We start from the raw sequence: 22,726 nt of genomic DNA, 5'->3' as shown, positions 1-22,726 counted from the left end.
AAAGCACTGGAAAGAACTTATCGAAACCAAAATACTCTTGCAATTGCTTGAATTATTTCTTAATCAACTGCTCCAGTTTGATAAAATTTGGGAATAATTTATAAGTAGAACCAACTATTCATTTTATGTTGAAATAACCTGTGAACAAAAATGTGTATAAATCTTCTCTATCCATAAAAATGGTTTCAATAATGAGCTCAATTTTGGAAGGAACTCCTGCACATATTACACTGGGGAAAATGTTTTGCTAATTTGTGTGACACTTTCCTGTTTTGCATTGGTTGTGCACAAAAGTGAATTGAGGTAGGAGTATGATGGCCCAAATTTCTGGAAGAATCTCTGTTCATACTGTATTATAATGAGATTGGCACTTTGAATGTGTGCAAGTAACATTTAAATTCCACATTTCCGTTTTCTTTTTTCTGCTGATCCCTCCCTCCACACACCTGGGTTTCATATCTGTCATTCTTTTATGAAATAATATTTCCAATAACACCTTCAACCATTCAGTCTTGGTAAAGACAACATAATGAAAATCATTTCTATCTCTGCTATTATATAAAAAGAACTTTGTGTGTGTGTTCGTTCTCTATGGACTCCAAAATGGCTAAGTTGATTTTTATGAAATTTCACATGGAGTTTATGTGCATGGCAGTGTTCTTAGATAGTTTTTCTATCGGAAGGTCTTTGATAAGTATCGATGATCCATAATTGAAATAATTTGATGAAAGAAAGAACAGGCGATTTTGATCAAACCTTACACAGCCTAACACCACAAGTGCATTTGAGAAGTTTTATTGCCACACAAACCGAAAGACCTGATGTATAAAACCAACAGTAGGTTCTTTGATATGACAGAGGTGCATTTGAAATGAATGTTTCTATTTAAACCATAATTGCACCATGATACTTAACTTTTTATTTTAAACTTAAATTTAAGCTATTATCACCATACAAGCAGTAAGGCCAGGCATATAAAATCAATAGTAGGTTCTTTGATATGACAGGGGCACATTTGAAATGAATGTTTCTGTTTAGGGCACAAGTGAAGCATAATAAACTGAAGCGTTTTAAACTTTAATTCCAGACATTTTTATATAAAAGATTTTTTCTAAAATCGACAGTAGGTTCTCTACAGTGCATGTAGAGTACAATATATTGTGAACTAAGTCACTGTGTGGAATGGGTCCCCAACTAGAGCAGGCAATCAATCGATTTAATTGAAAAATGGTCGATTTCAGTAACAATAAAAAATATGGGAGTGTGAAAGATTCGTTGATCATCATTCAATTCCAGGCAATGTCAGGTCTCCTTGTTAGTACCATGTAATTTGATTGTTCTATGAAAAGCCACTGAATTACTGAAACATTGGATTCAGTGTATCATCCTGGAAGATGACTGTTGATGAATAAATTATTTTAATTAGTTATGCCAGGATCATTCAGAGATGTGATATTTATAAATAATACAGTAGATGTATGTGCGTCTATGTTAAAATATTTAACTTATAAATTCTTCAACTACTGGTCACATAACACGAATTAACAAGAAATAGTAATTATACATCAAGGATGATTTATAACGAGTGAAATCTTTGTTTGGATGGATAAATAATATGTGCAGACATATATCGGCAACTTGAAATGCAAAATGTTCATTTCAACTTATCGACATTTTTAAACATTTTTTTGCACATGCCCAAATTCAATAAATTTCATCAAGTTGTTTAATATTAAATCTTTCTTCCCTATCTCTCAATAGCCACGTCGTTAGGAGACACGGCTGGAGTGCTAAATGTTTTATATTTAATGTTAGCTGATGATGCCAAAGTCATTTTTTTTTTTTTTTTTAAACTTTGGAACAATAGAGAATTGGTTTATAATTATGAAATCTGCATGGATTAAAATATATTTAAGCATATTTTATGACCCTAACGCTAAACCCTAACCCTGTTCATATCTGTCATTCTTTTATGAAATAATATTTCCAATAACACCTTCAACCATTCAGTCTTGGTAAAGACAACATGTTCAGTATTTCATGAGTTTAATACATCTTGAATAGTTGAATAAATCAGTATTTTAAATTAAATACCTCTTTGTGAAAAAGGAAGCAGTCCGAAACAGATCATTTAAGTTCTGGGAGTTAACGGATTTTATTCAAAATTTTATGTTTCTTATTTTCCTAACACGTTCGTTATTTACATGCCACAAGGGCAGATTAAGACGCAAGGTCGGTTTTGAATGTGGGGAAAATTTCTGGAATGGGACAAAAATAAAAATTCTTTTATTCAAGAATAATTTGCTCTTTCACTGAAGACAAAAACGATGAATATAATATTAAAACAGATACTACACATTGCTCCTAGACAAAAGGTTAAGAGTGTCTTAAGAGTTTACCATGTTATTCTTTATAAAATATGCATTTAGTATTTTGCATATATATTTAAAATTCTCTTTCTTCTCTTTCTCTCTCTCTCTTTTTCTGCAGAGGTTACCAGACGGTCATTTGCAGTCAACCAGGAATGCAAAACTCCGGCTCATATTCCATTGCAGAATTTCATAAACGACTCATTAGGTTTGTACAAGTAGCCCAATTTATGAAAGAAAAATGTCAACTAACATTTAAAATAAAACATATCGGACATTTATTCATTTTTTATTTTAGTTTTAAACGTATGAAAATTTTCAGCAAAAAATTGTAAACTAGCTCAATTCAGTAACTGTTATTTAATGGCTTGTATATATTTCTCTATGCTTACAATGAAAAATAACAGATGACTAGCAAAAACTTATAGAAATTTAATGGTGGATTTTTTTACATTGAAACAAATGTTTTTTTTGTAATAGGTCACAATTTAATGAAATGTAAAAAAAAATTTAGGTGATAATTTGATTTTATAGCAAATATATGTATTTTGCTTTGTTTTTAAGCATTTTTAATTAAAATTTCTATTAATAATTTGTTAAAATTTAGTTAAAACTTTAAATTATCATTGAAATAAAAAAAATTGTCATCTAATTCTTGTTTAATACAAAATTCTTAATTTGAATGAGTTATCTCCCTTTGAAGTAAAGCCTGTGTATTGCCGATGTTATAGGTGTTGATTTAGAAGAACGACAACTATGATTATTGTGTGAAAATAGTATTATTTGGATTATTCAGATTACTTCTCTCATTATGGGTACTAATTTCCAAATATTTCATCCGATGTAATCAACTTTTTCGGGTGGATTTTGTATGAAATGAGAGTAGTAATTCAAATGATCCAAATTATTAATCTTCATCTAACGAGTTCCAAAATATATAGAAATTGTTTTTCATTAAAATTGGAGATAGAAAACTTTTATATAACAAAAGAAAACTGTATTTCTGTGATGTTTCCTGGGATTTTTTTTTTTTTAATATTCATTTATCTTTGGCATTTTTTCTTTTCTTTTAACCATGCTTTAAAAAAAAAAATTTTTTGTAATTTCATTTTTACTGAATTATTATTTTCTTTGAAATAAGATTTTCTTATTAAAATTAATAGAACCAACTTGTTATGAAATGATGGGATGTAAAGAGTTTCCAAAATGCTCAATTTTTTTAATGCATGAGAATTTGCTAAGAATTTAAAAACCAGAAATGACTTTCTATTCGACAGTTTAAAGGTTTTTTTAATGCTCCCATTAAAAAAGAAAATCTACTTATTGCCAAGGATTTTTTTATTTTTACATTTTTCTTTCACTTTTTTTTTTAATTTTCAAATTTTTATTTTTACCAAATTATTACTTTTAAATATGATTTTTTAAAACTAGTTTTAATTCTTACAGTAGTCTTTGATCATTAAATTAATTGAACCAACCATAAAATGATTGGATGTAAAAAGCTTCATAAACTTTGGATTTTTTATGAAGAATTAAAAAAAAGAAATAGATATGACTTGTTATTTGACAGTTTAAAAGTTTTTTTTTTTATGCCCCCTTTCCCTCTCTTTTCCCATTTATCATGAGTGATAAATTCTTATGATATATTTGATTATGATCGATCTAAAAACATATTTGTTTCTGACTGTTTCCCCAATTTTCATTTCAGATGGTCTCAGTTGCGCACATCTATGATTCCAATGTTTATCATCCTAGAACCGTTATCGGAATGCATGATGCTTGGGATCCTTGCCTCTTTAGCAGCTGAATATCTCTTTGACATCAGCCCCATGGCTTTCTTTCTACTTCATGTTCTAGTTTGGTTTCTTCTTGATTATATTTTAATGCAAATTGTTGAAGTAAGTCTTTTTTTTCTTTTTCCAATCTCTTTTGTTTGTTTTTTGTTTTGTTTCTTTTACTCAAGAATTAAAAAAAAAACCCAAAACTTTTGATCTTTGAATCATCCTTAAATGCACCTCTGCATAGGAGTAAGACCTTCTCTTCTGACACAGAAGCACAACTTTGACAATTCATAAGTTGCAGTAGCTGACAGTCTTTTAATATTATTCATAACACAATAGAATCAAGCTGGACTTTTATATTAATAGTAAACAGTTGGAAAAAAAAAAAAAAAAAAAAAAAAGGAAAATTTTGAATCTGATTCTTTTTTCAACAGATTTAACAGAAATGTGCTCTGATGGTTTCACCATTGTTAGAGCCCAGACCAATGAAAGTAGACTTTAAGGCATCAATGAAATCAGTTTAATTTTTTAATACGGTTATTGGTCCTGTGTATGAGCTTAAAAGATATTTAGTGAGAGGGAATGTGGAGTTGCGTCTTAGTTAACATTGCTCCCAGATCCACTTTGGCCCAGAGGAGTAATTCTTGTTGGGACATCTGGTTCTACCAGATCAAGCTGTGTGAAGATAATTGCTTTCTGGCCAAAAATGGACCAAACATTGATGTTATTGTTTTTTACCATTCCTTTTGCAAAACTCAATCATGTTCTGCAAAGTCAAACACAAAAACTTTTTTTTTTCTATTATACAATCAAAATTAAACACCATGAATGAATATTTGAAAACATAAAGAACTTGAAGAATAAAAACCTTTTCCCAAATTACTGGATTCAACATTAAATAACCCGAAAATGGTTGATATGCCGTAAAACAAAAATAACCAACCAACACAGTTCTTTCATCCTATGAAGAGCTGGTATCCATGAATGTTTTTTTTAATTTTTTTTATTTTTTTAAATATATAAAAGTGTCATTAAGATTCTTTAGATTGCTGTTCTCATTTTCGTTAATTTTGCAACGTTTTGACTGATGTAACCCTGAACCTTCTTTAGGTACATTTTTGAACTTAGGAATTTGTATGAAATTTCATTTAATCCATGGTCAGTGTTTATTTAGATTGGCACTTATTTGGAATTGGCAGCAATTCCAAATAAAGAAAATACAGAAATGTCTGTATGATGTATGTACCAGTCACGGAACGAAGATGAAATATTAAAAAATTCATGTAATTTGATCAATTAGTCTTTTATCATTTAAGAAAATCAAATTTCACTCCATGCCCATAAGGAGGGGATGTAAAAAGTACTGGTGATGGTAAAATCAAAGGCAGATAACCACCTTTCATTCCAATCTTTTTTTTTTTTTTTTTTTTTTTTTTTTTTTTTATGTTGGAAAGACAACCAAAATGTAAGATTTAAAACCAATAATAATTTATTAACATAATGTGTATTTTTTAATTTTCAAAACATAAAATTTTAAAATAATGAAAACATTATTTTAGAAGGGCCATTTTATAAAAGTTAAAAACAAAATTTGAAGAATATTAAAATGGCTTTGGCGTTCACTTATCGAAAAAAACGGCAAAGTTGTTTTTTCAGAAAAAAAAGTACTTGATCAATTTTTGTGAATTTTGGAATATGCTATCTTCATTCTCTGACAAATAGGTACACGGTAAAAGTTTTTTTTCATTTTTGTTTATCAGCGTAAGTGCCAAGCTAAATAAGCACCCCATGTTCTTGTTCCATGCAGAAATGTATATTTTTTTAAATTCTTAGTTGTTAGATTGTGTAAAATAATCCAAATAATTGATCCACATCTAAAAAAAATATTTTTGTATTATTCAAATATATTGCTCTCATCGTGACTAAGTTGATATAACTTCTCATCTTCTTTAGGTATATCTAGTTAAACTCTAAAATCTGCAAGGAATTTCGAATGGGACCCTTTATTTAATCCACAGAGGTAGCATGCTCTTGTCCTGTCAGCCATGACTGGATAGAAGTGCTAAATAATTCATAATTTTAAGTGTCGTTCACACTTCAACCTCCAGAAGAGTGTAACGTATAACTGAATTTTACCAAGTGCTTTATCCACTATGCCACAGGCCCTTATGGGCAATTCTAGTATGAATTTTGGGAGCCTAAAATCTATTTTTGTTTGTAAATGTATAATCTAATTACTTATAAGTAAACATCACTACTTCAACTCTTTTCCTGATCTACATTAATGATCGTCCAAATCACATCCTTACATCATTTGTAGACATCTATGCTGACGACACTACCATTTATGGTAGCACATTTAAGACAGTAAACGACCAAGTTCTCTCCAATTCTCTCTCCTCTGATCTTGAGCACGTAGTACAATGGGGTAAAGAATGGCTGGTTACTTTTAATGCATCTAAAACCAAGCTTCTCTCTTTACATCATCAACATTCTGATCCACATCTGACATCAATTGAAATGAATGGCTCTCGTCTTCAGGAGGCCTCAAGTTTTGACAAACTTCTTGGCTTGACCATTACTCCTGATCTTAAATGGAATACGTACATCAAATCTGTTGCCAAGGCCGCTGGAAAAATGGTGGGATCTTTCTATCGATCCAGTAGATATCTCACTGCTGATGCTATTCTCTATCTATATAAGAGCCAGGTACGTCCAAGGATGGAATACTGTTGCCACATCTGGGCAGGAGCTGCTAGAAAGGACTTGGCCTGCTTTGATAGAGTTCAAAATAGACTTCGTAGCCTCGTAGGAGATGTCCTTTTCTCTTCCTTGCAACCTTTATCTCACAGAAGAGATGTTGCGAGTTTGTCTCTGATGTATCGTTATTTTCATGGAAAGTGTTCGAATGAGCTTCAATCTATGGTCCCCCCTCGCCAAACTTTCACAAGAAACACTCGTCTAGCTGTAAACACTATCAATAATTCCCCCCACTCTTTATCTGTGCCTAAACCTAAATGTAGATTCCATGAACAAAGCTTTTTTCTTAGAACTGCACGCCTGTGGAATTGTCTTCCGTTTTCCTGCTTTCCGGCTGACTACAATATGGTTGTCTTCAAGTCTAATGTAAATAAGTTCTTGATGAGCCGTTCCATATAAGTTATCAACTTTACCAAATTTTCATTACTAATGATTACTATAATGTCCAATTTCTACTGTACACTCTTTAACCCTTATCCTTGAGTGGCCTCTTGGTCTTGATAATGTGGTGATGCCTTTGTAAAAAAAAAAAATATATATATGAATGGAAATGTATAAAAAAGAATACAAAAAGTATAAAAGCTTATAACTTTTCTTTATTCGTTTTCAATTGGTGACGTGCAGGAATACAAAATAATATGATGAAAAAAATATTTAAAAACTTTTTTTATTTTTATTTTTTTTTTTTTATTATATATATATGAACTCGATCATCACTTACGAAGTGAAATTAAATACAAAAAGCAGTGTTTCAAGATTGATAATATTTCTAATAAAAAAAAAAAATCCTATATTTAAGTGATAAAATCGTGCATCAAATCTGACAAGGCATCGTGGCTCAGTGGTAAAACGCCAGATTGCTAATTATGTAGTTATGGGTTTGATCCTTGTAAAAAAGTCTGACATGCTGACGGTAGATGATAGTTTGAAACAAGTGACCATGCATATCTTTTATGTACATAAAAATATTTAAAAATTAAAATGTGGCGAGTCATTGACACGCTCACATGAGGACTTTCATGGGGCCTTCCAGTTGTTAAAATGGTACAAGTGCATTGCAGCCAGAGGAGATTACTTTGAAGCAGACTAGAGTTCCATGTGTGCACTATCAATGAAAGTGCTCATACAAAAAAAAGTCTGGAAACTTATTGAAGGTACCTCATAAAAAATGTTCCGTCAAAAGAAGCAAAACAAACGGGAAGGTAACTCCCTCGTCGCTAAGGAAGCTAAATTAAATACAAAAAGCATTTCAAAACTGCTAATATCACTAATAAAAAACAAAACAAAAAAAACACAGATCTTATATATGTAATGTTCATGATTTCCATCGTTCGAACACTGGATTGTCTAATATCTGCGCCCAAATTGAGCATTTATTAGTTGTTAATTTCGTTTATTCTCATGGCAATTGTTTGGTAGCCCAGAGATGAAGGCTTAGCAAATGGAGTCAAAGGTGACTTTGTGTCTTTGTTTGAATTGCTTGGCTGGCAGGAATTGTGATCCTACAGTGCTGATTGCATAAGCATGAAACACTATTTATAATTATTATTAATTTAGGTACAAGCAAAAATGGTGGAATAAAGATGGGGGAACCTAGTTTTGAAAGCCATTTTATCATAATTCTTTTGTAGGTTTCCGACTACTTTTTGATTGTATTTGGAAGATTAAAAACTAAAGTTAATTTCCAAAAAGAAAAAAAATATTTGTACACATGAAAAATAAATTTATGAAAAATGTTTTCACGGTGAGCTAACAAATTCAGCTAAATTTTGAAGTTAAATAAATTCATTGTAAAAATCCTTTGAAAGATAAGTATTAGTTTTCTGGGTCTATTTCAAAGATAATTACTAAAGTAATGTCCTAAGATATTGAATTAAATTTTAAAAAAAACCCATCTTATTTGAACAAAAAAATAGCTTAATTAGTCCCCAAAAGCAAGAGATTCTCTCTTTGTTCAACCAAAACAAAACCAAGTCCTTGTCACATGGATTATACGGAATCTGAAAATCTCAGACAGTCGAAAGGATGTCTGAAAATGATGTCAGGTAGTTAATGGTGGGTAGGGAGTACTGTTTGTCTTTTTTTCCCAGCCATGCATCTGTACATTCCTATCATGAACGTTTGTAGAATTTTTACGATTTATAATTTAATTATTTTTCTATGTTGCTGCTTTTAAATCAGAATTGTTTTCTTTTTATTTTTCAAGATTATATAAAAATTATGTTACGCTGAAAGTTTCACATTCATGCAAGCAAGGAAAATATTAGAATCTCGCATGTCAAAATCATGCGAAACCTAAAAAAAAAACCAAATAGAAATATTTTTTGTAATGATAATTTTTTTGTGTGAAGATATTAAAAAAAATAATGCTTAATTCAATGATAATATTGATAGTTTGAGAAATTAATTTTTCTTTTAGTTATATCAAATTCATTAATATGGACTTTAGGGGCTTTTTTTTTTCGTAACGTTCCTGTAAAAATTATATATTTTTCTTTTAGTTATAATTTACGATATTTTATTTTCATAAAAAAGCAAAAATAAATTCATGCATTTTTTTTTTTACTACTGAAAACCATAACTTTAGTAAATGTGTTTTTTAATTAAACAAAATAATACATTTTCACTATGATTTAAATAAAACTAATGGGTTCGTTAGATTTTTTGATCATTATTTCATAAATACTGAAAATTTCATTAAAATTGGTCAATTTCCTGAGTTTTGGTGAATTTTTAAGTAAAGGGAGGGGTAAAAATGTTTATACATTTGAGCATCTGCATTCATTTTGCACATAACTAATTTATGTATATATATATATATATATATATATATATATATATAAGTATGGCATAATGTTGACACACCGGTTCCTGTCAGATTACCAAAGTTAAGCAATATTGAGCCGGGTCAGTACTAAAATGGGTGACCATTTTGGAATTCCAGGTGCTGTATGTGCTCTCTGCTTATCTCGGCATTGTTTCCAGTTGTCCTGGACTTCTCCTTACCACTGGACCAAGCAGTGCTGATTAAGGGCAGGTGTGGCTGGAGATTGTGCAACCCTTACCTCACAATTACACATCCAACCACCTCTACAGGGAATACCTGTCCTCTTTCGAAACTGAACAGTGGCGTTTGTTGTTTTTTTAATTGTGACTTTGTCTGTAATCAATGATGAGAGCAATAGTCGAAAAGATACAAATTATTGATCCTCATCTAAAAAATTCTCAAACTAAACGTTTTTGTTTCATTTATTTTTAAAGCAAATGAATGTTCTTTGTCATTAACCTCTGACTTGTTTTCTTTTGCAGAACGATTCACTCACAATGTCCAAGTTTGAATTCCTCGTCTGCTGGCTTTTACGAGAAGTGATGACGTTTTATCTAACAATACAGTCACACCGTGATTGGACTATAGTATGGCGGAACCGACGATATAAGGTTCGCTGGGGGGGGATTGCCGAAGAAGTGGTGTAGTAGGGAAGGTGTTGCTGTGAGAAATCTGTTTTTTGCAGAAGAAAAACAAAATAAACAAAAAAACTTCTTTTTTTTTTTTCTTTGAAATCAACCTCCCCTCGCCAAAAAACAAAACAAATAAAAAAAAAATCCCTGTTCACTCAAAAATAAATGGGGATGGGTGGGGTCTGGCACTGGTGATCCGTCCTGCACTGACCTTTGAGATCTGAATGCTGGAGATATTCCAGATTTTTATGACGATTTTAATGTTGGTTTGTGCCTGCGACGATGACGATGATGATGATCAGATGATCGGTTGACCACTAGTGGCCCAAAATGTGGAAGGAAATTATCAACTTTTCTGTCTCTATCTCTTCTGCTAACTTCCTTCATTGGATTTTACCAGGCTCCAGTGGCTGTTTAAACTCGATGGGATCATTACCAACATAATTGTCTCACCCCACCCCACCTTACCTTCCAAGAATTATTGAAAAAGAAGGAAAGAAATCATTTATTTTTATTTAAGCATTGCGATACATAGATATGTATGGGCATGAATGTCTTTCTTATGTATGTTTGAGGAAATTTTTTTTTGTGTGTGTGTGTATGTGTGTCGATTTATGTATGTGTCCCACCCCTTTCTCTCCCACACACAGTGATCTCTGAAAAAAATTTAAAAAAAAAATGTCATTTATATAAAAAGGCATGAAACTGAATTCCCTGTTTTCTCTGTTTATATCTTTATCATTTTCTGCTAAAAAGGAAAGAATATGTAAAAAACCAAAAAAAAACAAACAAATAATTTGAATCCTTTGTCACCACATATTTTGTTACATTTTTTTTTTATCTTTAAAAAATATATTAAATAAAGACACAGTTTTAAAAACTATATTTAAAAAGAAATATATTAGATTCTTACAGCAATGAGGGGAAGGGGAGCAAGACCCTCCTCCCTCCGAAAAATTGCTCCCCCTCTACTGTTCTTTTAACCTCAAACGGTTTCCAACAGTAGAGAAAAAATAAATTAATCTTTTAAAGAAGTAATAACAGAAAAAATTATGCATTTAGAAAATTATGACTAGGCAAACGTAAAATGAGAAACAAAATCTCTCACCCCATTCTTCAATCCCCCCTCCTCTCTAACACATATCTAATCTAGCATAAAATAAAGTTCAACCAAAATAGCAGTGAAGCTTACAAACTAAATTTTGTTTCTGACGAGCCAACTTTCATTTGTTATTGTTGTACCATGTTATTTGCAACAATTACATTACAATTTATTGAAAATAATAAAAGCAAATACTCAGTGGCAATTTTCTGACATAAAAATTTGTACAGTCACCTTAAAAGGAAAAATCATGTAAGAGGAATAACTTTTATTTTTGGTTTTAATAAGAGTTATCATTATTTACTTTTTCTCATTTCTTTTCTTTTTTTTTTATACAAACAAAAGCAAAGTTTCATTTGTAATTCAGACGCTGATAAATTATTGACCAATTCATTCTTATGTCTTGCTTCGTTCTTATCAAATCAAAACCAGGTTCAATTTTAACTTTATATATTGAACATAACAAAATCACACGGTTATAAATTGAACATAATGGATCTCGGACAATGTCAGATCAGTAGAATTAGTTTTCCTCCCCTTGATTGAACACTCTATGGAGAATGACTGTTAAATGAGTAATAATAGGAATATTTCTATTTTTTCATCGTATAGCTGTCTCAGTGACTGTCGGGTAGGGTGGGTGGGAGCAGCAATGTTTGATAGAAGTCAAAGATGACTTAAGTCTGATGTTCGAATCCTGTCACTGGTGGTACAGCCACGCTGAATGAGTCTAGGTTAAGATGAAACGTATGTCAATATTGAAAAATGTTTATATTATAAATGATATATGTCCCATAACTTTTTTCTCCTCCTGACTTCTCTTTTGACGAAGTGAGGTGAATAATTATTATTTTAGTGTAAATCCAGAATTCAACCTAATTAAACAACAAAAATGTAGAAATTTTTTTATGATATATGTACCTGTCACAAAATGAAAATGTCATATTCCAAAAATCATGTAAATTGATCAAGTAATTTTAATTTTTAAACAGAAAAAAATCAAATTTTGACAGTGAGAATGGTGAGTCTTGCAGCATCAAGTTTAATGAAGGGAGCTAACTCAATTCGATTTATTGAGATTTTAAAATCAGTCTTGAGCTACAATATACTATTATTAATCGCTAAAAATTGTAAAAATATATGATTTTCTATATTAAAAAATCTGAATTACAAGATTTTTAGAATATGAAATTTTTTTCTCTGAGGATATATACATCAAAGATTTTTCTGTATTTTTTCTTAAGTTGAATTCTGTATAAGACCCAGCATTTTCTTTAAGTTGGGTAAGGAGACAATTTGTTTAATTTAACAAATTTTGAAAAACAACAAAAAAATGGACATTTTTAGAAATAAATTTTTGTATTGAAAGAAGAAAATTTGGAATAAAATTTTTTTTAAAGAGTTTATTTTATTTTATTCATTTGTGTTTTTTTTTTTTTAATAATAAAAAAATCAAATGCCTACTTAATCTTCCGTAGCATTTCCTGCTTGATCTATGCCATTTTCCTTTATGAAGGACCTATGAACAGGACTTGATTTTCATTTTTTTACCCCACCCAACTTTCTTTGCATATGATTAACTCAACCCCCTCCCCCTTCCAAACAGCACAATCAGAAATTACAAAAAAAGGGGGGAGGGGTTGTAAATTTCTTAAGAGGTCAACACAGGCAGGAAAAATCATTGCATGTAAACACAGGAAATTAACATGCACAAATTCTATTAGAAACAAGTAAGGCTGTCAAGCGTTACCTAACTAGAAGGATAATATAACATATATTTGTTTACTTTATAGTCACCACCTATCAAGGTCTGAAGTCCATTCGAGGATAAGGATTAATGCATGTAAGGTGGTACAGTGTAGTATTTGTGAATGGTGTAAATTGGGTAGAACTTGATTATTTATGGGGACGTTTCAATGAGAACTTGTTTATATTGGATTTGAAAGTTACCATGTTGTATTCAACTGGGAAGCAGGACAGTGGAACAGTGTTCCACAGGCAGGCAGTTCTTGGAAGGAAGCTTTGTTCATGGAATCTGCATTTAGATTTAGGCACAGGTAGTAGGGAAAATCGTTTATAGTGGTTGTAGCTAGTCGGGTGTTTTTTTTGTGAAAATTTGGCAAGGAGAACCATAGATTGGAGTTCAGTCGAGCATTTGCCATGAAAATAATGATACAGCAAAGACAGGTTTGCAACATCTCTGTGGGGAAAGAGGTTGCGGGAAGAGAAAAGGGCATCACCTACTAGGTTTCGAAGCCGGTTTTGTTGGGGAAATGTTTGTAAAAATTTTCTTATTTTTAAATTTTCTTATGTCTCGCCTGATCTTTATTTGGGTGTATTTCATATGATGCTGATGATAGATTTCTTCCTACAAAATTAATATTTGATTCTGGTACATCAGTTAGATTGCTGCAACATATTCAAAATGAAATATGATTCTATTTGGTTCTTTTCAGAAAATACTTTGTTCAAGTTGGAATTAATTTCAAATGGCTATCATCATAAAAATGCAATTTTCAAAGTTTACGGTTTTCTGCTAACTAGTAATTCTATACTTTTATTTTGCTTCAGCTATTTCTTCTGGAAAAAAAAAAAAATTAATTTTTTAAACTCCATGTAATAAGGAAAATCTTTCGTTATATCCCTTGTTTTTGAACTTTTGATGAATTAATGAGCATCTTTATTTTTCATTTTATTTTGTCTCCTATTAATGCTATATTTATAATGTTCTGCATCCTTTTTATAAGGATAGTATTTAATACAAAATATTTACATTTATATTATTCTTGTGTGTGTGTGTGTGTGTGTGTGTGTATATAGAGATAGAGAAGGTACTGACTGAAAATAATCTATTTTCGTATTTACATCATTTTTGCTTTATGGAATGTTTTGTCATTCTCACGACTACATATGATGGTAGTCGCAATGAACAAATGTAATATATTATTATGAAGTTTATCTTATATCCAGTTTCATAAATGTTGGTGCTTGTTTATATATGGCACAATCACATCGACACACTGGTTCCCATTAGATCACCAAAATTAAGCAACTTTGAGCCTGGTCAGTACTAAAATGTATGCCCATTTAGGAATTCCAGGTGCAGTATGTGCTCTCTGCTTATCTTGGCATTGTTTCCAGTTGTCTAGCACTTCACTTTGCCACTGGACTCCAACAGTGCACATTCGGAATAGGTGTGGTTAGGGATTGCCTCACAATTACTCGCGCAGCTACCTTTACAGGAGGTATCCATTGTCTTTTGAAACTATACAGAGGCATCGGTGCTTGTTTACAGTTAGTCTGTTTAGGTCTCTTGATTCCTTGGGGAACATAGGGCCGCAACGATGCTTCTCCAATAGACCTGATTCTAGCTGGGTTTCTTCAGTTTGGCTCATGTCATTCCAGCAGCCTTGGTCTCAGCCTCAATGCTTCATCAGTACAGTTGTTGGCGCACTGGCTTCCCGGAGGCTTTCACACGCTCTCATCGTGAACTCTACTAGAGAGAACCCTTACTGGACCAAGAAGTCCACAGAAGATGTCTTTGCAGTTTCTGTAACTTTCTTTTACAGAATTGGGTTGTTGACCCTATTTTAACCCCCAACCTGGAGGACCAGTGAGTGCTCTTAGTCTGATCTCTACCCTTTAACCTGTCTGGCTTGGGTAACCCTACCAGGAGACGAATCTCCCGCCAGCATAGCTATCTGGGTCCTAGAGACACGAAAGCCCCCTAACTACGCCATGGTTGCACTAGCTAGGGGGTTACAGTTAGTCTACTGTGGTAATTTAAAAAAAAAGTTTTTTTAAAGCAAAACAATATTATTTACGTAATTGTCATTTCGAAAATAGTAATATATCCAAAAAATTATGAAATTTGATCTGCTATTAGTTTAAAAAAAAAAAAAAGTTCATAGATATTATGGTAAGAATTGATGGCTGCCATTTACTTGGTGTGAAACAAGGGAGATAATTCGGTTTCCCCTGTTTTCGGGCATATTCTGACTATAAGTATGAATAAAAGAGCGAAATAACCAATTTTCCATAAAAATTACTTTTACATATAAAAAATTATCTACTTGATCAAATTTTGTAATTTTTTAATATGTTAGTATTTTCGAGATAACAATTATGCAAGTAATGTTTTTGCTTAAAATATTTAACTGCAGTCATGCACCTAAATGTTTGCCAATAAAGGTTTATAATTATGTGAAAAGAGCACCAATAAAGGTTGGCAATATAGGTATCTATAGTACAATAACAAAAGTTGTTACTTGGCACATATGGAATATGGTATGTTACTTAAGTACTTGTCAATCACAACTGCTTTTACAGATCACATTGTAAGAACCATTGTTACAGTAAAAAAATAAAGTTGCCGAATCTTTAAGTTTCATCCTTTTTATTTTCTTAAGGCTCAAGACTATTTTTTAAAACCCTTACAATAAAACTTACTTTTTAATTAAAATAAAAAGAGTTGCCGCAGATTCTATTTTTAATGTTTTCATCTAATGCAAATATCGTTTGTTCGTTGGTTTTAGTATCATAAATTATGATATGAAAACAGAAACGATTCTCTTAATAGTTGCGTAAAGACTATATTTTGTATTTGTTATCAACTTTGTTACATTAAAGAAATTTGTTGCAGCTTTCTTTTTTTAATGTTTTGATTTAATAAAAAATATCACATCCTAAATTATGAGATGAAAAAAATGAACAAATCTTTTAGTAAACGAAAGTTGTCTCCCTTTGATTTTCATGTTTTGATTTAATAAAAAATATCACATCCTAATTATGAGATGAAAAAAATGAACAAATCTTTCAGTAAACGAGAGTTGCCTCCCTTTGCACAGTGACAAACTGTAAAACAGCGCCCATGAAAGTGTAAGTGTTCTTTGCTAGCCACAGATCACTCAGCATATCTTACGAAATAATTCACAAATTTTACTCTCCACTGTTTCTCATTGACTTGAGCACTACCATTTCCAACACAAATTTATGTCCATGGATAGTGTACATGAAATTGATCCAAAAGATCACCCATTTCCTGTTCAGTTCAACACTCACGTTTCATTTTTTTAAATAACCTCAAACAAAATTATGTCTTGAACGTAATCATTCATTGGGGTTGTACAATTTCAAATCAAAATTTATTTATTGTCCCTGGATAGCCTACTTGATGTTTACCTATAAGACCAAGAATTTGCCGTTCGTTTCAATCCTGATTGTTCTATGCTGTTGGAATAAAATTATCAATACTAGAAGAGCATTGAACAATTCTGAGAAACTCGCTAAAACTTGATCCAGTGTGTGTGATGAATATATACGTGACGAGATTAATGGAAATAGAATTCCGATGAGAGAGAGATAAAAAAGACACATACCAAGTTATGTGTTCATCAATGTTTCTTACAATAAAGACGAAATGTTGATAAACACATGACTTGATTTGTCTCTTTTTAATCTTTCTCTCTCTCTCTCTCTCTCTCTCTCTATATATATATATATATATATATATATATATATATATATATATATATAAAATTATTTTAATAGTTACAGACACTAGTGAATCATGTTTTTGCAATCATAAGTACAGGAAGTGACGATTGCTACTGGTCGAGTGATTCTAACCCAGCTACAAACCCACCTTTGGCTCCATTTGCTACGAACATTACTTCTAGGCCATCAACAATGATGCCGATGAGAATTATGGGAACTCAACAACTATAAATGCCAAATACAAGCACGATGTTAAGATTATCAATAGCAATCAAACAATGGGAAATCGTAATTTCACACAAGGCCAGCTGACCGCCTTTATATCTCAGACAGTGCTCAACTTTAAGAACTTTCTTCTTACAGAGGCTGATAATTATATTTACATGTTTGTATTTAGTTGTAGCTTCAAAAATGAAACTCGGCTCGTCTTTTGGTGAACTGCTCAAATCTAGTTTAAATCCATTTGTTTTGCAATATATATGACAAACGGAACTCTGTTAGCGAAATCAGTGTAGAGATTTTTTTGCATTTCAATCTTAAAATTGTCGTAAAAGTCCTTTTTATGCTGAAAAATGGGGAACAGAGATTTTTCTTTTCTGATTAACTTTTTTGTGAAAAAGAAAATCACAAATTTGTAAGGCTCTTATCTCAATATTGCTATATATATATATATATATATGTGTGTGTGTGTGTGTGTGTGTGTGTGTGTCTGTGTGAAAATATACTTATGGCAAGTAAACTACACCCAATCGTTTCTACGTAGATTACTTGCCATAAGTATATTTTTATACTACTACTACAAAGTTCTATGCAGATATTGAGCCCTGTTGAAGTAAATATCAAAACTATATGTGAAATATTTTATTTTGTAATATGAATGTAAATGCATGGAATAGTTACAATTAAGTTGTTTTTTTTTCAAAGGAAATGTGTTGGTACGTGTGAGCCGTGTTGCATGTCTGATTGTGCAAAAAAAAAAAAAAAATTACAACAAATACAAATGTATATTGATACATAAAGAGATAAAATAGAAAAGAGAACCTCTAAAACTGAAGAATAAATCTTAACGTTTCGCCCAATTGTTATGAGAGCTTTATCAGGTGTGACAAGTAAGTCCTCTCTTCTTTTTCCACTTTTCCCAAACTTTCACATGCTGTAAGGCCTTTGTAACAGTTTGAAATGTTGAGATACATCCTTGAGTTTTAGATATTTATTTTTCCACGTTATCGTATAACCATCAGATTTAATTTATCCTTTATTTGTCCTATATATAAAATATATATATATATATATATATAAATATATACATTTATATATATAAATGGATGCAAGTTGTGAAAAGAAGAATAGTAGTTTTAGTTTTGATTTGTGGATGTGTATGATGCCTACATCGAGAGGGTGTGAACAGATGGACATTAGTGCTTATTCCTTAATCCCCCGCCCCAGCAAACTAAGCAAAAACTTATTACAATTTTCAGAATGTGAATGCTGATATAATTATTTCCGCAGTCAAAGTTGCAACTCACATGAGCCCAGATAGCCAAGTCCAAGACTCAAGTTCGCCCTTATTTGGGCTTGTCAATTGAACACATCTGAACTCGGAATTCGAAACCCAAATCTCTTGTATGCGAGGTGAGTACTCTGCTCATGTGAACTGCGACTTTCTTTGACTGTGGAAATATATATGCGTGCACACACTTATATTCAGATGCATCGTAATAGGGAAGCATTTTTTTTTTTTAGTTTATTTTTAGCTTAAATTATTAAGTAGCATTTTTTTTCGATTTCAAAGAAATCTGTTGGAAGCATTTAAAAAGAAAAAAAATTTTGAAATGTTATAGATTACTATTTTTTTGTAGATTTTTAAAAAAATTATTTATTTATTTATTAGAACAAATTTCTATAAATCAAAGGAATTTATTTTTGTATTTCTTCAATGGAACTCTGTAGCATCACTTAAATATTTTTTTTTTTTTTAGTTATTAATTATTTTTCTTTATTTTTTCTTTTAATTTAAAAAAAATTTCTTTTTTTTCTTATTTCAATTTCTGAAATTTTTTTTTACTTTTCTACAAATTTTTATCAAGTATTTAAAAAAAATTTTTTTTTCTAGAATGTATAAAAATTTATTTTTTAATTAAAAAATTTTACCTATTATGGTGTTTCCACATATAAATGTAATTGAAAATTTTGTACTATAAGAACATGTTCATATACCCCTCCCACCACCAAAAAAAAAAAGTTGTAGTCAATAACTTGTGTTAAATGTTCTTTCATTGTATTGATATATATTTTCTGTATAGATAACAAAAATATTAAAAAGAAAATAAAAAAGTTTTGCTTAACTTAGCAGGTGGGAAGTGTACAGGAGTAAGCCAACCTCCTCCACCAAACACCTGATCCCTATGAAGAAAGACCCATCCCATCCCATAAAAATATAATGGCACCTTTTTACGCACAAAATATCTGGCTTGTTTGTTAACTCTCGTTCAACGAAAATTGTTACTGACAAAATCCGCTTGACTCCGTCAAACATTGTTGCTTCCAACTCATTTTACCCTCCTTTTTAACCGATTCCATAATTCCTGAAAATGTGTCTTCTTTGTAATGAAAAGAAAAAAGACAATCCTGAAATCCTATCATGACGTATATATACGTACATACATGTACATACATACATACATATATATATATATATATGTATATATATATATATATATATATGTACATATATATATGTACATATATGTACATACATATATATATGTACGTACATATATATATGTACATACATATATATATGTACATACATATATATATGTATATGTACATACATATATATATGTATATGTACATACATATATATATGTATATGTACATACATATATATATGTATGTACATATATATATGTATGTACATATATATATGTACATATATATATGTATATATATGTATATATATATATATATATATATATATATAGTGTACAGAAAGTTGTTAGATGAGACAAGTATTGGTTGAAGAGAGTTTGATATGGATATCTTAAACGGTCCTAATTATCGGGCTTGAAACTGACGGTACCAATGACTTGTCTCATCTAACAACTTTCTGTACACAAAATATAAATATGCTCTTATTTTTCGGATTTTCCTTTTAATTGAGCACTCTGCTGGATTTCTTTTTCCAAAAAAACTAACCATATAAAAATTTAATAAATGTTCCGAATTTCTTTTTAAGAAGACATTTTATTCATGTAATTGTTTCTGCCTGATTTTCAAGCCAATTTTTTTCTTTGTAAAATATTTTCAAAGTGACTTTTTAATGAATTTTCTTATGTCAATGGTTTTAATTAATTTGATGGGCATAAAAAAATCACTGTGAAAGCCCTTTAAAAACATGTTTAATTTAAGAAGAATGTTGTAGTTTGCTTGAAGTATTGTGCATAGTGTATAGATAGTTGTTTTTGAAGACTATGACAATGCAGTTCTGTAGAAAAACACTTAGGTACAAGGCAAGTGTAAAAACAATAACAATATTAAAAGATTTAAAAAAATTTCTATTATAAAATAATTATTTACCAACATGTGTCAAACCAAATTTTTGAGGTATATCTCCTCTTCATGAAGAAGAAAAAATATCAAGATCAAATGTTTTGGTGGTGTCGAGAGGTTCTAAGTCGCCTGAGGAAGTCTCATTGACTGAAATAGATGGCTATTTGTAGCGACCATATGTAACTGTTTACCCTCTAATAAACAAATATATATATATTTTGCTCTTTTTATTGAGCCCTATCATCGTTGTTTTCATTAGTCCTGACTTTTGAACATCATAAACCTGAACCTATATATATATATATATACACACATCACAATGCATGGGTTAAATTCAATGGCTTTTCTTTTGGGTAGGTGACTATAAACACTGCAATAAGTGTTTTTGGTTCTTATGTTAGTGTGAATTTTAAAAATATCCATTTCATTTTATCAACATTTTTCTCTGATTAAGTCCTTTCCCATTGCAAGGAAGGGAAAAAGATCTTTCCAGCTATTTTTTTAGGAATATATATTTTTTTTGTCTGAGTTGTTTAGTGGGCTTCTGCTATTCAATGATACACGTGTAAGACATACTTAATAAAAACTATGAATAAAATATGAAGAAGAATTAATTACATCTAGTTCATTTATTTGTATAACTTCAGATTCTTTTTTGTAGCATCTCAAAATTTAAAAAAACATTAATTTAAAAAGATCACAAGTTTAAGAATATCCTTTTTTATAAAAGTCAGTTTAAAAATTAAAACAAACTTTGGCGACTAATTAAGTAAAAGATTTGTTATTTTGAAAAAAAGGAGCTTCTACTAAGTTAAAGTGCGATCTACAAAAAGAAATATTCTCAAGGGAGGTAACTTTCAAATGCCCCAGCAATCTCTTCTCTCAGATAAACATTTAAGTCATTTACGGCATAAAAACTAAAAACTAACTACATCAAACTTGTTTGGTCAACCGAAACCAACATGTTAAAGGTCCCTATTTACAATGCCTTCCCACGGGGCAGTTAGACACCAGGGTCGTTTTTTAATGTGGAGAAAAGGGACAAAAATAAAAATTGTTTCAGTCGTGAAGGATTTCTCCTCCACTGACAGAGAACAAGAAATTGAAATGCAGCATCTGAAGAGCAGATACTACACTTTGATCTTGTCCCAGATTACCGAGTAGGAGAAAAGCATAGTATGTTTTATGATACTGCACTTCATTTCTTTTTCTATCCTCAGTCAATGGAGAAAACTCTCTCTAGACTGAGGTAATTTAAATTTTTCGTCCTAATTCAAAGTACTTCTTTTAAGTGAGCTGAATTTTGTCCACATGAAAAACCAAGCCTGCATTTAATTTTGTCCTTGTGCGGAGGCGAGTCCTATTCAATCACATGTGATATCAAGGGAAATGCAGACATTACTCGAATGCAGGAGAACATAAAAGAAAGTTAGAGAAACTTTAAAACCAAATGCTGAGTTAGAACAACTTGGAATTGACAACTTTGTTAACGAATATCTAATTACGATGTTAACAATCTTATGTGATTAATGAAATAGTGCTTAGCAATTTTTAATGCACAGCAATCTGTTTCTAAGTTAACATTTCGTAGTTGAAGAAAATAAAAAAAATTAAGTATTCTTCTCTCCAAAATGAGAAAACAAAACAAAAAAAAAAAACGTGCGTTGCTATTTTACTCCATAAATGTCTTGATTAAATGCAGATATTGGCAAACTGGACCAGCAAATAAATTTGTGCAGCTGACAGATGTTAAATTTAAAATCTCTTCAATATTTTGGGTTTAATATGATTACAATTTTTTTTTTTTTTTAACCCTTGAGTTAATGTCTTGCGATTGTGTTTTAAAGTTGCTGTAGAAAGCGGAAATTTATGAAATGGCAAATAATTGGACCTCTCTCCTACAAATGTTTAGAAATCATAATTATTATAAAAACATGCAAAGTTAGACAAGCTGTGATAAAATAAAATTATCTGCACCGGATGAATTGAAAAAAAAAGTTTGGATGCAAAATGAGATGATAATGGATTAAAAAAAAAAAAACTGATGTTATAATTTTTATTTTCTAATCATTGTTTTATATTTTCATCTTCATCTATCGTGTTTTATACAGTGTCTAATTATTTTTCTAATATTTTGAGGTTAATATCCCCTTTTCAAACTAAGTTTATGTTGTGTATATGCCGTGTGTTAGCCGTATTTTCTAATT

The 22,726-nt window shown here is 30.7% G+C and overlaps 1 protein-coding gene across 1 annotated transcript in view; it reads left to right on the top strand.

The window, feature by feature from the left end:
* The window catches only part of LOC145255690 (ceramide glucosyltransferase-like), a 320,637-nt gene extending 307,762 nt beyond the window's left edge, over window positions 1-12,875 (top strand). Inside the window, exons 7-9 of the mRNA XM_080114256.1 lie at window positions 2,491-2,577; window positions 4,078-4,267; window positions 10,220-12,875. Of these exons, the coding sequence (XP_079970382.1) occupies window positions 2,491-2,577; window positions 4,078-4,267; window positions 10,220-10,384 (442 nt within the window). The 3' untranslated portion in view covers window positions 10,385-12,875. The remainder of the gene's footprint in view (window positions 1-2,490; window positions 2,578-4,077; window positions 4,268-10,219) is intronic.
* The last annotated feature ends 9,851 nt before the right edge of the window (window positions 12,876-22,726 follow it).

The sequence above is a fragment of the Euprymna scolopes genome, chromosome 31, assembly GCF_053919585.1.
Source record: "Euprymna scolopes isolate OS-2025 chromosome 31, ASM5391958v1, whole genome shotgun sequence".
NCBI classification, from domain to species: domain Eukaryota; kingdom Metazoa; phylum Mollusca; class Cephalopoda; order Sepiida; family Sepiolidae; genus Euprymna; species Euprymna scolopes.
Note: the sequence above shows the minus strand (reverse complement) of the source record. Positions and strands in the feature narration are given on the sequence as shown.